The sequence below is a fragment of the Garra rufa genome, chromosome 4 (genome assembly GCF_049309525.1).
Source record: "Garra rufa chromosome 4, GarRuf1.0, whole genome shotgun sequence".
NCBI classification, from domain to species: domain Eukaryota; kingdom Metazoa; phylum Chordata; class Actinopteri; order Cypriniformes; family Cyprinidae; genus Garra; species Garra rufa.
In genome coordinates, this window is record NC_133364.1 from 1,019,684 (window position 1) to 1,034,479 (window position 14,796).

The 14,796-nt window shown below is 35.4% G+C and overlaps 1 protein-coding gene across 1 annotated transcript; it reads right to left on the bottom strand.

Moving 5' to 3' along the window:
* Nucleotides 1–1,768: 1,768 nt before the first annotated feature.
* On the bottom strand, nt 1,769–13,785 carry LOC141334175 (proline-rich transmembrane protein 1-like). Its single transcript, XM_073839303.1, has 4 exons — nt 13,548–13,785; nt 8,573–8,931; nt 4,778–4,969; nt 1,769–2,358 (listed from the first exon to the last, which is right to left on the bottom strand). Exons 1-4 carry the CDS (start codon nt 13,564–13,566, stop codon nt 2,182–2,184), a joined length of 747 nt encoding a protein of 248 aa, XP_073695404.1. The 5' UTR covers nt 13,567–13,785; the 3' UTR covers nt 1,769–2,181.
* Nucleotides 13,786–14,796: the final 1,011 nt, after the last annotated feature.

A 14,796-nucleotide genomic window follows, 5' to 3' on the forward strand; every position in this document is an offset into this window, starting at 1 on the left:
CGCCTAGTGATGAGCGCAGCATTTTACTTAAATTTAAACTTTCTTCGATGAGAAAAAAAAAACACGCCCGAACACTCGGCGCGAAAAAGCGTTTAAAAACATGAGGCGCTGAAAAAATATGGCAGGCTTGAAAAAACAGAAACACTTTGGTGGACATGCAGCCTAATGCTCTGTGACGTTTTAAAATGACGTAACAACTGCAGTACACCTAAACATACTCGATAGTACGAACAAAAGCAAATGTGACGTAAAAATGTAATCGCAAGCATGCTGTTTTAGATTCTGCATTCTAAGTCCAATTTCATGCCGGCAGAGCTACCGAGCAAGCTTGTTACGTCTGGAAAGTGCTGCAATCATAACTGTGTATGAAACGATTACAAGTGCTCACTATTTTACTGCTTCTAGTATTCATTTCTGTAGGAATCTGCAGTGATATGTAGTTATTGGTACATATTTCGCGTCTTGCAAAAAAACGTTCCTAGAGGGTAGGTCGTATAAGGCCTTGTTCACACTTGGCGTCTTTTTTAGTTGCAAAAAAATCTGGACGCCTTGCAGCAGAGGGCGTCTTTTTGTTGCTATAACAACGGCTGCAACAGTAGCCTATGTGTGGAGCAGAAATGTCGATAAAAGAGAAAGCTGGCTCTTTTCTTTTTTTGACATTTTTGCCGTTTATTTGATAGGACATTATTTAGACAGGAGGCGAAGTGGAAGAGGGGGGGGGGGGGGGGGCGATCGGGAAAGGTCTGCGATTCCGGACTCGAAAAAGGGACGCCCAAAGCGCAACGGCGCAACTGTTCATGTCGATGTGCGGCTCAAGAAGCTAGCAACGCTGCACGTCGGATTTTGAAGGTAACGGGGAGGCGAATCCGGTTCACAACAATAAAATACAAGTCTATATAACGGCACCTTTTCCATTTTTTCTTGTTGTTATGGAAACAACAGGTGTAGCTACTCACTTTTCATTGGTCAGCTGTCAAAAAAGCGCTTGATGTAGGGTGTTTTCTTCAGAAAAGTTCAACTTCTTTCAATTTGAAAAAACACTCTGAGCTGCAGAAAAAGACGCCGGCGGTGGGGTTTAAAAAAGCGCTCCAGACTTTTTTGAAAATACGGTTTACTCCATAGGGTTATAATGTAAAACAGACGCTGGCGGTTTGAAAAAAGACGCCAAGTGTGAACGCCCTAAGATACAACAAACAGGTAAACCAAAAGTCATACACAAGCATAATGTAATGTATGTAAAATCTGTTTAGCTAAAATATGGAGAGAAGGCTTGTTTCTGAAGACCTTTATTATGACTGGTTTATCTTCTACTGTTTGAATAACATTTATCCAAATTGAATTACCCAGACTTTTAGTTTTCAGCTAAATGAAAACTTAAATTTGCCTATTGGAGCATTACTAGCTTTAAATATGTACAGCAGAACTGCATGTTGACCAAGCATTTGCATCTGTGTTTATGTACTGCGTAGAGTAGATTTCTGGCCTTGGGTTTCAACAAAGAAACCACTGAGTAATCAATACTGATAAACACTCTTCTGAACAACACAACTGAAATTCCTTTGGGCAAATGAAATGTGAAATTCCAGTTCTACTATATTGGAACTCATTCCAATCTTTCGGCTTATTCAATACATTATTGTACACTTTTCAATACTTATATTGAAAACACAATTGTTCCACACTTTCAGTAACTAAGTTTGTCAACTTACCCTGCAAAGAAATATATTGTCTTTCTAAAGAGATAAATGGCACAAATAATAGACGGAATGTTTTGAACATCAAAAGACATAAGTATACCAAAATGATGTTCCTGTAATACTTGTGTGTTTCTTTTAAAAAGTAACATTTTTGGCAGATTTCAAGAGCAAATGATAGCACACCTGACCTGACTCTTTAGTACGCTATATTTCTAACTATTGATCTAACACAGGCTTTTGTTTAGGAGAAACAGGAAGAGTTAAGGTAGGTTAATGTGAGTTCCCCACACTCTGATGTACCGTACCGTCAATCTATCTTGTAACTAATACATGGGCAAATGGCTGCAAAAGCGTATTTTCAGCTGCAGATTAGGATGTGGTGTCTTGAGCCGTCAGAACTGTGCCGTGTGACAGAAAAAGCAGAATACCGACTGAAATGATGGCCTGGGGTCAGGATGGGGAGGTGCGTCCCGCGCTGGGCTCTCTAGGGCTCCCAGTCGTCATCGTGGTGCTGAGAGGCGATGATGACCACGACGGTGAGTATGGTGCAGAGCACGATGGAGGCGATTCCCACCGCCAGACTGATGAAGGAGAAGTTACGTGCCTCGCGCGAGGCGATCTCTGCTGTAACCATGTCACCTCGAGCCACAGCAGTACGCACCTGAACAGACAGATTTCTAATTAGTAGATATCTAGGAAAAAATTTCAGAACAAATCTGAAATTCACATTAAATTGCAATGTTTGATGCTAAGCAAAACCCTAATTGAACAGAATTATGTGTAATCATTGTAAACTTTGATAATACAATGTCAGACTGAAATGCAGCCACTAAACAAATAGAACAAAAATATCCTATTTACTAGATATCCAGATATTCCTAACTGAACGAAATTTTGTCACCTTGAATTGGAACCACTAAAGAAATCCTATTTATTTATTTATTTAGTAGATATGTAGAAAAAAGTGTGAAGTGTGAAATTAAATTAGTACACTAAATTAAGTTTAATGTCAAAACTTAAGCCAAGATGAATTACATTCTTGAGTCTTTTGAGGCTGAAAGAATTTGTGTAAATCGTCTATCACCTTGAATTGTCACCACTAAAGACATTACACAAAAAAAAAAACTATTTAGTAGATATCTACAAAAAAAATGTATAAAATTTCTGTTAAAAGTAAGTGTGAAATGAAATTAGTTCACTAATGTTTTTGATGTCAAACAATCAAATTGAATGAAAATCTGTGTAATCAACTACTAAACAAATATGACTAAAAAAACTAAAATCCTATTTTGGTAAAAATCCAGAAAATGTAGAAATAAAATACTTGTTCACACCATGTCTGAAAAATTACATTAAATTAAATTAAAAATGTTATTGTTTGATGCAAATAAAAAAAATTAAATATAAACTAAATAGTTTGATGCTAAAAAATTAAATAAATTAATATTAGTGTAAACCGTTTGTCACCTTGAATTGGAACCACTAAAGACATATCGCAAAAAAAAAAAATAAATCCTATTTAACAGATATCTAGAAAAAAATTGATAAAATGCCAGCAAAAAGCAAGTGTGAAATTAAATTAATACACTAAATTAAGTTGTTTGATGTCGAAACAACCAAACTGAATGAAATTCTGGGTAAATTATTTGTAATCAACCACTAAACAAACATGACAAAAAAATCATATTTTGGTAATCAAGAAAAAGTAGAATAAAATTCTTGTTCATACCAAGTTTGAAATTTAAAAGGAGTTAAATGAAATTATTAAATTTTTTGAGGCAAAACAAAATAACAAATTTTTTGATTTTTTTGTAAATCGTCAGTCACCTTGAATTGTACAGTACACTAAAGTTTTTGATGTCAAAACAATCAAATAAATTAAATTCTGAATGAAAATCAACTAATAAACAAATATGACCAAAAAAAAATCCTACTTTGGTAAAAAAAATGTAGAATAAAATACTTCTTCACACCAAGTCTGAAAATTAAATTAAATTAAAAATGTAATTGTTTGATACAAAAAAAAGACTGATCAAAATGATGTAAATCGTTTGTCACCTTGAATTGCAGCCACTAAAGACATATGACAAAAAAATCCTATTTAGCAAATCTAAAAAAATGACAAAATGCCTGTTAAAAGCAAATGTTCTGTGTAAATTATTTATAATCAACCACTAAACAAATACAACCAAAAATTTTTTTTGTAAAAATCCAGAAAAAGGTAGAATAAAATACTTGTTCACAGCAAATTTAAATGTATCTTAAACTTAACAACTCACCTTAAATTAAATTGTTTAATGTAAAAAGTCCAATTGTGTTTAAATCATTTATAAACATAGATAATGCCATCCAAAGTTGTGAATTAAAATATCTAAGATTTGCGAATAAGCATCATTTCCATCCAACAAATCAAAGAGAACAAAATCATCGCTTCCCGCTAAACTATATCACTAAGAAAAGTAGGAGAAGCCACTGAATATAATCATTTTCATATATAACAGTTACTTGCGCCTCAAACTAAATAACTGCGGTCTTTGCTTTTGGAGGCGGATACCTGCTGTTTAGGAACTCAGTCATGTAAGACATTTCTGGGAGGCAATACAATTATACAGAATGACCATAACAACATTCTGCTGTGGAACAAGATCAGTCTGCTGGTTAGTCAGCTTGCCGTCTCATAGTGCAAAGTCGCATGATTTTTTGATGCGCATGGAGGAATTTATTCAGCAAATGCGTTTCCATCTCCCATTATTTGCATTAACCCTTTTTTACACAAGTCAAAAACCACCTCAAGCTAGCATACTTTTTATTTGGTATGAATTAAGGGATTTTTATCTTAAATTCAACATTTCCATCACTCGTTTCTGATGCAATGCTTCAAAATGTGCATAAAAAACAGGGTGATGGAAACATAGCTATTGAAATGCAACCATTTACCTAATGGTTTTATGAACGTGTTTAGTTCTTAGTAGTTCACTTGAGTGAACAGCATGCATGAAACACAAATGATATCCGTGAGCTGATTTATATCCCAGCCCTGCTGGCATCAGAGCATCAGAGCTCTGTCTAGACTCAATTACCTGCACAGCTTTGATGATGGCGATTATTCCTGTGGGCCAGAAGCAGCAGACAGTGGTGAGGACGGCGATGGGCAGGTAGTCGTGAGGAGGACGGCGAGACTCCATCAGAGCAATGCCGTTTGGCATATGCATGGCCATCTGGCCGGGGGCAACACCTGGATGAGGTGCACCATTGGGCATGTAAGGCTGCGCCTGAGGAAAACAAACAGACAGGAAAGGCCATTTTTTAGCTTAACTGGTGCACAATTCAGGTGCATAATTCCTATATTTTTACTGGACATGACATTATTGTACTAGACAGGCATTATTTCACTGAAAAAATGGAAAATTCCTTACATTTTTTTGTATTTAAAAAAAAATAACACTCAAAAAAAAAAAAACCATACAAATACACTGTTAACAAAACTATTTATATGTTTTACTACTGTGTATTAGTACTGTGTATATTGCTCCCCAAATTTGTCACTACCATAACACAGTGATATATGATTTAATAAGAAGGGTTGTATTGACCTATTATGATTTTGCTTACATCTACACTGTAAATATATATTTTTGCTTTTTTCAGAGGTAAATCAATAACAATTATATTTTTAATAATATTCCAAGTAGGGGTGTGCGATATGACGATTTTTGATCGTGGACGATTAAAATGTCTCCACGATCTGCTTTTGAATAAATATCGTAGTATCGTGCTACAGTGTGCCTCCGTCTTAATATACTGTACATTCACTCACGGGACACTACACTTATTCATATTCGCGATCACAAAAGTACATTATTTGAATGTGCTTCAAAGTCTTGCCGGTAAAATAACGCCATTTGGTCCGCGCGCTGTTCTGGCATGCGCTTCATGAGCGCGTAAACCTGAAGCACGTGCGCTAAAAGCCTGTCAAACAGCACCTGATTACTAAACTGAGCTATCTTTGGCGTTTAATTTGCTTATACTGTCAAAAACACGCAAGGATTACATATAAACACAGTCGGTTGTCTAAAGTGAAAGTAAACAGTTAAGAGAAAAACGGATGCGCGTCTGTATAGATGCGTGCAGCTCTGCGACAGAGCTAAACATGCTGTCGATCGTCATTAAAGGGACAGTACACCCAAAAATGTTGACACCCAAAAATGTCCTAAATCTCTATTAATTTTTTTTTCTTGTGCTTAACACAAAAGAAGATATTTTGAAGAATGTGGGTAACAGTAGCTGGTCCCCACTGACTTAAAATAAATAAATAAAATATATGGAAGTAACTGGGGACCCAGCAACTGTTTGGTTACCCACATTATTCAAAATAAGTTTTATGTTCAGCATGTTTTATGCTTAAAAAAATGCGAGAGTGAGTAAATGATGACAGAATTGTCATTTTTGGGTGATGATACACTAATAAAACAAAACACAAAGGAAAATCACTCACTGCTCTTGACTGAAGAACTTCAATACAGTTGCTTTAAATGTTGCTTCTATGTATAATTTATGTATATAATGTATATAGTGTTTTATTTTTATATTTGTTAATTAAATTTCTTGAATGCTACTGATAAATACATGGACTGTACCTGAAAATTAAAGCACTGTTTGTTTTATTTGTATAGTATGTGTATTTGTAACATGTAGCTTATCTTTGTTCTTATTTTTTAAAAACAAAGAAAATAATGACAAAGATTTTTTGTCTTCACCCACTTTGGCTTAAATATCTGCCATTCTTTTTATTTTATATTTTGTTACCTTGTAAGGTTTTGGTTTTAAAATAGAAAAATTAATTTGGCTGTACTACTCAGACAACTTGTAAAAAAGTAAAACCAACATGACAAAGAATCGTGATAAAATCGTGAATCGTGATATTTCTTGAAAAAATCGTGATATGATATTTTTACCATATCGCCCACCCCTAATTCCAAGTGTAATTTAAGAGATTTGTTGTATTTTGAATCAACATTTTCTTCATAAAAGGCAAAAAGTTGATCATTCTGATTACAAAGTTAAGGATTTATTATATATATACATTGAACTAGAAACTATCATAACATCTTGGTTGATAATTCAGCATACTTCATTTTTGACAAAACATCCCATGTTTTGGTAGTGACTGCACATTTTTGGTAGTAACAGTACTGCTTTAGTAGCATTACTCACATCCTCACATACTAAAACACTACTAAAACATACTAAAGTACACCAAAAATTGCTTAACTGTAGGATTATGTGTTCCCTTTTTTCACTACTGAAACAATGAAATGTTTCCATCGTGAATGTTTCGGTAGAGTCAATTTTATGGGATAAGAAAAAAAAAAAGATGTCACTGCCAAAACTCCACCGAATGTGGAGTTTGACCATTTTTATCAGCACATGGTTAGCTAGCACAGTTCTGAACAGTTGTACACATATAAAAACTAAATATTATAGAATAACTCGCCAAAAAATTTGTCTTTTGGTATAAAAAGTAATGTTTTGCAAGAATTGCGAGATATAAACTTGCAATTGTGAGAAAAAAAGTCAGATTTGCAAGTTTTTATCTCACAATTCTGACTTTATTTCTCGCAATTGTGAGTTTATATTACACAATTATGAGAAAAGCAGTCAGAATTGTGACTTTATATCTTGCAATTCTGACTTTATGAGTCGCTATTATGAGTTTATGTTTGAAAAAAGTCAGAATTGCGAGATATAAATTTGCAATTGCAAGAAAAAAGTCAGAATTGTAAGTTTTTATCTCACAATTCTGACTTTTCACAATTGTGAGTTTATATTATGCAATTCTGAGGAAAAAAAAGTCCCAATTGTGACTTTATATCTTACTATTCTGACTTTATGACTCGTAATTATGAGTTTATATCTAAAAAAGTTAGAATTGCGAGATATAAACTTGCAGTTGAGAGAAAAAGTCAGAAATGCTAATTTTTATCTCATAATTTTGACTTTATTTCTCGCATTTGTGACTTCATCACGCAATTTTGAGAAAAAACTTAATATATCGCAATTCTGACTTCATGACTCACAATTGTGAGTTATATCTACAAAAAAGTCAGAATTGTGAGAAAAAAGTCAGAATTGCAAGTTTTTATCTCACAAATTCTGACTTTATTTCTCGCAATTATGATTTATATCACACAATTTTGAGAAAAGCAGTCAGAATTGTACCTGTATATCTTGCAATTCTGACTTCATGACTCACAATTGCGAGTTTATATCTAAAAAAAGTCAAAATTGTGAGCAAAAAGTCAGAAATGCAAGTTTTTATCTCACAATTCTGACTTCATTTCTCGCAAATGTGAGTTTATATCATGCAATTTTGAGAAAAAGCAGTCAGAATTGTGACTTTATATCTTGCAATTGTGACTCACAACTGCAAATTTATATCTAAAAAAAGTCAGAATTGTAAGAAAAAAGTCAGAATTGCAGGTTTTTATCTCAATTCTGACTTTTTCTTGCAATTGTGAGTTTATATCATGCAATTTTGAGAAAAGCAGTCAGAATTGTGACTTTATATATTGCAATTCTGACTTCATGACTCACAATTGTGAATTTATCTCTAAAAAAGTCCGAATTGTGAGAAAAAAGTCAGAATTGCAAGTTTTTATCTCACAATTCTGACTTTACTTCTCGCAAATGTGAGATTATAATACTCAATTTTGAGAAAAGCAGTCAGAATTGTAACTTTATATCTTACAATTTTAAATACTTAAATGCTTTTTAAATGTGTTTTTTGATTGTGGGACAGCATTTTGGACCAATTCAGATTAATGGCCCATATTCATCTGGATTATTCTGTGCAGTTTAAATGATTGTCCACTCACCCCTGTGCCAATGGGATAGACGGGCACGTAGGCCGTGCAGGGCTGCAGCTGGAGGGGGTATCCTGGATGAATGTAGCCCACTGGGGGATGAGGGACGGTGCCTACTGGTCCGTGCGTCTGCACCGGGTATCCGTTTGGCGCTCCCTGGGGCCCGAGGGTGCCGCAGTGGAACTGGGTTTCCTGCAGGTACCCCTCTGATCCGGGTGGAGGAGGCGGAGGGGGGTAATTGGGCTGTGGGGTGCAGCCAGGTGGAGGAGGATGTGGGGGCATATTGGGGTCCTGGGTGGGGAGATAGGGTGGCGGAGCCATCTGCATCATCGGCTGAGACATGGACTGCCTCCCAGCTGCCTCCTCCAATCCTGAGCCGTGACACAAACATAGTCATACACCACAAATACAGACTGCCAGACAACTATTTATAAGAGTAAATGTTTGTTCACACTAAGGACAGTAACTATAACCATAAAGATAAAGTTCTAATACTATGAAAATAGGGAAGTTCACATGACAGTAGGGCTGGGCAATTAAATTTGCTTTGCAAAGTGCGGTAGGAAATGAACTTTGTACTTTGACGTGCACACGCACGCTGCACGCTGCACGCTGATTGGCTGTTGTCGCATATTTCTGCGGTGTGATTGGCTCTTAGATTAATCCATATCGAGCAAAAAAATGTCTAGAGCTTATCATCGTTATTAACATAAATTTTATCGCGATTCGATATGATATCGTTTATCGGCCTAGCCCTACATGACAGCTATAAAGATAACAAGACAGAAGAATGATTTAATTGGAATCACTATGAGGAAGTTTTTTCAAGCTGATGAACAATCAGTAACCACCCAACTTTTACAATGTCAAGCATATAAAGCATCAGGTAACAAAGCTGCAGCTTCTGCTTATAATAAATTACATCCGGTGGTGTGAATGCTGATGTATTCATAGTTATATCTTTAGTTCTTGGTCTTGGTCTAGTCTTAAAGAACAACAATTGATCATTTACTCACCCCCCTGTCATCCAAGATATTTATGTCTTTTTTTCTTCAGTCGTCAAGAAATTATGTTTTTTGAGATAAACATTTCTGGAAATTTCTCCATATAATGGACTTAAATGGTGCCCCGATTTTTGAATCTTCAAAATGCCGTTTAAATGCAGTTTAAATGCAGCTTCAAATGGCTGTAAACATTCCCAGCTGACGAAGAAGGGTCTTGTCTACCGAAAGGTTCGGTCATTTTCTTAGAAAAATATATTTTTACATACCTTTTAAGCACTGAAACTTGTCCAGCACTAGGGCTTGTAGTGAGCGTTCCCGACTTTACGTACTGCGTCCACCGTGCTCTGCAACGCAGCGAATGCTTGAAGCAGTCCCATCACCTGACTCGCCGATTGTTTGTAACAGTGGAACAGATGTGGTCCAGTCGTGACAGCACTGAGATTCCTGCTCCGCTGGAAATGGCTGGCATTTTCCACACTTGCACCACCATCTCGTCTCGTTTGAACGCGGTCTGCCCGAGGCTTGTGTCGCCGCCGCGGCTGTCGCAGTTTTCTCTCTCTGACAGAGTTCATCATCTGTGTATTCTGGCTCAAAAAGGTAGGAAACGGTGAAAACTCCATCTCATGTGCTCCTCCAGCTTCAAAGTCGTCCGACATCATTGTACTTTATGTTGTACCTTGTTGCTAAAGAGTATTTGATTGCGTTGCACTTCTCTCTTCTCAAGTTCGCTTTGTAAACACTGGGTCTGTAGTTTCGCATACGTCACGCGTGACCTTTCGACGTGAGTACGTAAAGTCGGGAACGCGCACTACAAGCCCTAGTGCTGGACGAGTTTCAGTGCTTAAAAGGTATATAAAAATATATTTTTCTAAGAAAATGACTGAACGTTTCGGTAGACAAGACCCTTCTTCGTCAGCTGGGATCGTTTACAGCCATTTGAAGCTGCATTTAAACTGCATTTAAACGGCATTTTGAAGATTCAAAAATCGGGGCACCATTTAAGTCCATTATATGGAGAAATTTCCAGAAATGTTTATTTCAAAAAACATAATTTCTTGACGACTGAAGAAAAAAAGACATGATGACAAGGGGGTGAGTAAATTATCTGTAAATTGTTGTTCTGAAAGTGAACTACTCCTTTAAGTTCTTAGTGTGAATACTATGGAAGCCGGTTTCCACTACTGAATAAAAAAGGTAATTTTGAGTTTTTATCTCACAATTCTGACTTTTTTCTCAGAACTGTGAGAAATAAACTCACAATTGCGAGTTAAGTCAGAATTGCCAGATATAAACTTGCGATTCTGACTTTATTTCTCGCATTTGTCACTTTATATAAAAAATTTCCAATTGTGACTTTATATCTCTACTATATCTCACTATTGTGACTATAACTCACAATAGTGAGTTTATATCTAAAAAAGTTAGAATTACGAGATAAACACTTGCAATTGTGAGAAAAAAAGTCAGAAATGCACGTTTTTATCTCACAATTCTGACTTTATTTCTCACATTTGTGACTTCATCATGCAATTTTGAGATAAAAAGTCAGAATTGTGACTTTATATCTCACAATTCTTACTTTATAATGCACAATTGTGAGTTTATATCTAAAAAAAAGTTAGAATTGCGACATAAAACCTTGCAATTGTGAGAAAATTGTGCATTTTTATCTTATAATTCTGTTTTTATTTCTCACAATTGGGAGTTTGTATCATGCAATTCTGAGAGAAAAAGTCAGAATTGTGACTTTATATCTTGCAATTCTGACTTTATGATGCGCAATTATGAGTGTATATTAAAAAAAAAGAGTCAGAATTGCAAGTTTTTAGGATGTAATTCTGAGAAAAAGCCAGAATTGTGACTTTATATCTCACAATTCCAACTTTATAAATAGCAATTGTGAGTTTATATCTAAAAAAGTCAGAATTGCAAGATATAAACTTGCAATTACTAGAAAGTTTTTATCATGTAATTCTGAGAAAAAGTCACAATTCTAACATTATAACTTGCTGCGAGTTTATATCTAAAAAAGTCAAAATTGCGAGATATAAACTTGCAAGTGTATCTCACAATTGTGAGATTATATCACGCAATTCTGAGAAAAAAAGTCAGAATTGTGAAATATGAAGTTGCATTTTTTCCATTTTTTATTTTATTTTATTCAGTGGCAGGAAATGGGCTTCCATAGAATGGGGCTCAATACAAAAAAAAGCAAAACATCAGGAAAACTGATAGACAGAAAGTCTGTTGTTCATTATTCATGTCATTTTGAGACATATATAGTAGTTGCTTTAAATTTATGTAAAAAATAAAAAAAATTGAAGATTCTGTCATCATCAACGGGATTTAAAAAAAAGTCTTTAAATTATAAGCCATGAACCAAACCAACCAGCTACGAGGTGAATCACAATATTACAATATTTGATTTGAAGCAAAAGGTTTTTGAAACAAGAACAAAAAAAGACAAAGGAAAGGCGACTGTGTACTTAACGGCTTTAATCGGGGAAAGAACAATGCCATGAAGCACTGCAAAAGACATCATCTAAATAAAAATTATGGCTCTATATAAAACTATTGATTTAAATTGTTTAACTGCATAATGCTGTATATATATTTAAGTATTTGAGAGTGTTCCCTGCAGAGATATTTTGGCCTGATTTGCTTGCTGCGATTCTCTGATTTGCAGTTTTTTTTGCAGGATCATAGGAAAAGTCGCTTTTTTTGCCAGGACCTCCACTGTAAAACTATTCATTAAAAAATGAGTTAAAATAACAGCTGATGGTCTCAACAAAAGCATATACCATCAGGTAACAATCACTGAATGAAAACAAAATTCAAATAAACTATTGCTAAACTTGTATTCCACCTGGAATATCCCTTCACAATAAAGAATTAATGAGATTTATACCAGCTATGTCACTCAAGAGAGTTTAGTTGAGTTCAGCGTGTGTTTTGTGTGAGCGACTAGATCATTATGTAATCCTTCAGAATGCCAGCATCATATAGAGTTCAGGATACTATAGGAGGACTTCAGGCACTGCAATTCATATTTAATAAGTATGAAGGGGGGAAAAGTGAAATGCATAATTTTCTGTACTGTGCATATTTAAATAACCTTGCCTTAAATAATCCTGTTTGCATTCTCTTTACTTTCTAACATCCTGCAGATTAGGTATATTGAACACTGAGTATGACTCATAAATATACTTTAATTCTTTGTCTAAATGGATGACAAAGACATGAAGGATGTACTGCTTACAAGATTGCAAGACATTGACTCATTACACTGAAAAAATATTTTTTCACTCTTAAAAAAGATTACTGCTAATCTAATCCAAAAGGTTCATATTTAAACCATATCTGCGTTAAAATGCAAGTGATTTAGGGCCCTCCATCGCACAGCACGGTGAATCACGGACCCAAGGGACCTGATGCCTGAAATAGGGCCTCATACAACACCCTTTAAACCACACATATAGCTATGTGCCTCTTCTCTCATTTGATGAAACTCCACACAGCCGTTTATAATGTATAATGTAATGTTCAACACGACCGCTATACCCTAAAGAATTATGGACAGAGCGGTTGTGTCCCAAATACAGTGAGCTGCCTACACAGACAGCGTTTGTAAAGATCATCTGGTAGTTTTAATTCTTCGAAAGGCGCATATGATGCCCAAAATGCGTAGCATATGACTGTAACAGGCAAATCTGCCGCACGCTACTATATTACGCGCTTTTGACGCCTACCTAGGGAGCTCACTAGGATTTGACACACAGTCTGAATATACGACACTATATATAGATGAAATAAGGATGAACAATGAAAAAAAATCATGAATGGGCGTATAATAGCGCTTTAATATGATAGTCTCTCATTCACTTTAAAACAAACGTATTTGATTTCAATGAGTCGTCCAGCTGCATGAACTGATTTAATTCGCTGTGCTATAAGCAAATACTAAAATAGACATTTTTTTTTACCGTGTTTTTCCGACGACATCGTGTTTATTTATCCGTTTCGAAGATGTTCAGTTTGTCCCTCCAGTAATAAAAACCCAAATCCAATCAGGACGTCTGTCTTTGTGTCAGATCACAACAGACGATGCTGATGATTTCTCCAGGCTAATTATAACGCATCTTCAGATGGTAATCCTGATGTATGCCGTGTAAAGCCCCGGTTCTCTGGGAATGGAAACGCGACGGGATGTCTGTTGCTGCTTTTTTTCCACGGTCACACTGCAACATCCACAGCATCAGCAGCAGCGGCAGAAAAACAGGTTTCAACTAACGCATCTAGTTACACTGAATTAACCAGAGCGTCTTAAAGAGACAGCAGAACCACACTACAGCATCACGTTAATATAATTAATTTCAAAAACACGAAAACTAATAAAGAGTATTAACTAAGAAATGAAGAGACAGAAATGAAGAAACCAAAAAATAAATTAAAACCGCCCAATAATATGGTTACCAAGGTAACTAGTTTCAGATAAACTCTAGTACCATCGTTATTAAAGGAGTAGTTCACTTTCAGAACAAGAATTTACAGATAATGTACTCACCCTAATGTCATCCAAGATGTTCATGTCTTTCTTTCTTTAGTCGTAAAGAAATGGTGCTTTTTGAGGAAAACATGTCAGGATTTCTCTCCATTTAATGGACTTCTATGGTGCCCCCGAGTTTGAACTTCCAAAATGCAGTTTAAATGCAGGTTTAAAGGGCTCTAAATGATCCCAGCCGAAAAAGAAGGGTCTTACCTAGCGAAACGATGGGTTATTTTCTAAAAACATTTACAACTTTACACTTTTTAATCTCAAACGCTTGTCTTGCCAAGCTAGACAAGAAGAACATTTGAGGTTAAAAAGTATATAAATTGTATTTTTTTTTTTTTTTTTTTTTTAAGAAAACAACCATTTTGCTAGATAAGACCCCTCTTTTCTTGACTGTGATCGCTTAGAGCCCTTTGAAGCAGCGTTTTAGAAGTTCAAATTTGGGGGCACCATAGAAGTCCATTACATGGAGAGAAACCTTGAAATGTTTTACTCAAAAAACATAATTGAACATCTTGGATGACAAGGGGGTGAGTACATTATTTGTAAATTTTTGTTCTGAAAGTGAACTACTTCTTTAATTGTTACAATTAAACTGAGGTAGCTTGGCATTAGCTAACGTTACTATTGACATAATATTACAATCACACATTGTTTACAGCACTTTGGGTTGTATGCAG

What these genes read in the sequence shown, in the direction of transcription:
- LOC141334175 (XM_073839303.1), bottom strand. An exon ending in TCTATCCCATTGGCACAGGG is followed by an intron (nt 4,970 to 8,572) that starts GTGAGTGGACAA and finishes TGTTTTCCTCAG; the next exon opens with GCGCAGCCTTACATGCCCAA. An exon ending in CCATCATCAAAGCTGTGCAG is followed by an intron (nt 2,359 to 4,777) that starts GTAATTGAGTCT and finishes CTGTCTGTTCAG; the next exon opens with GTGCGTACTGCTGTGGCTCG.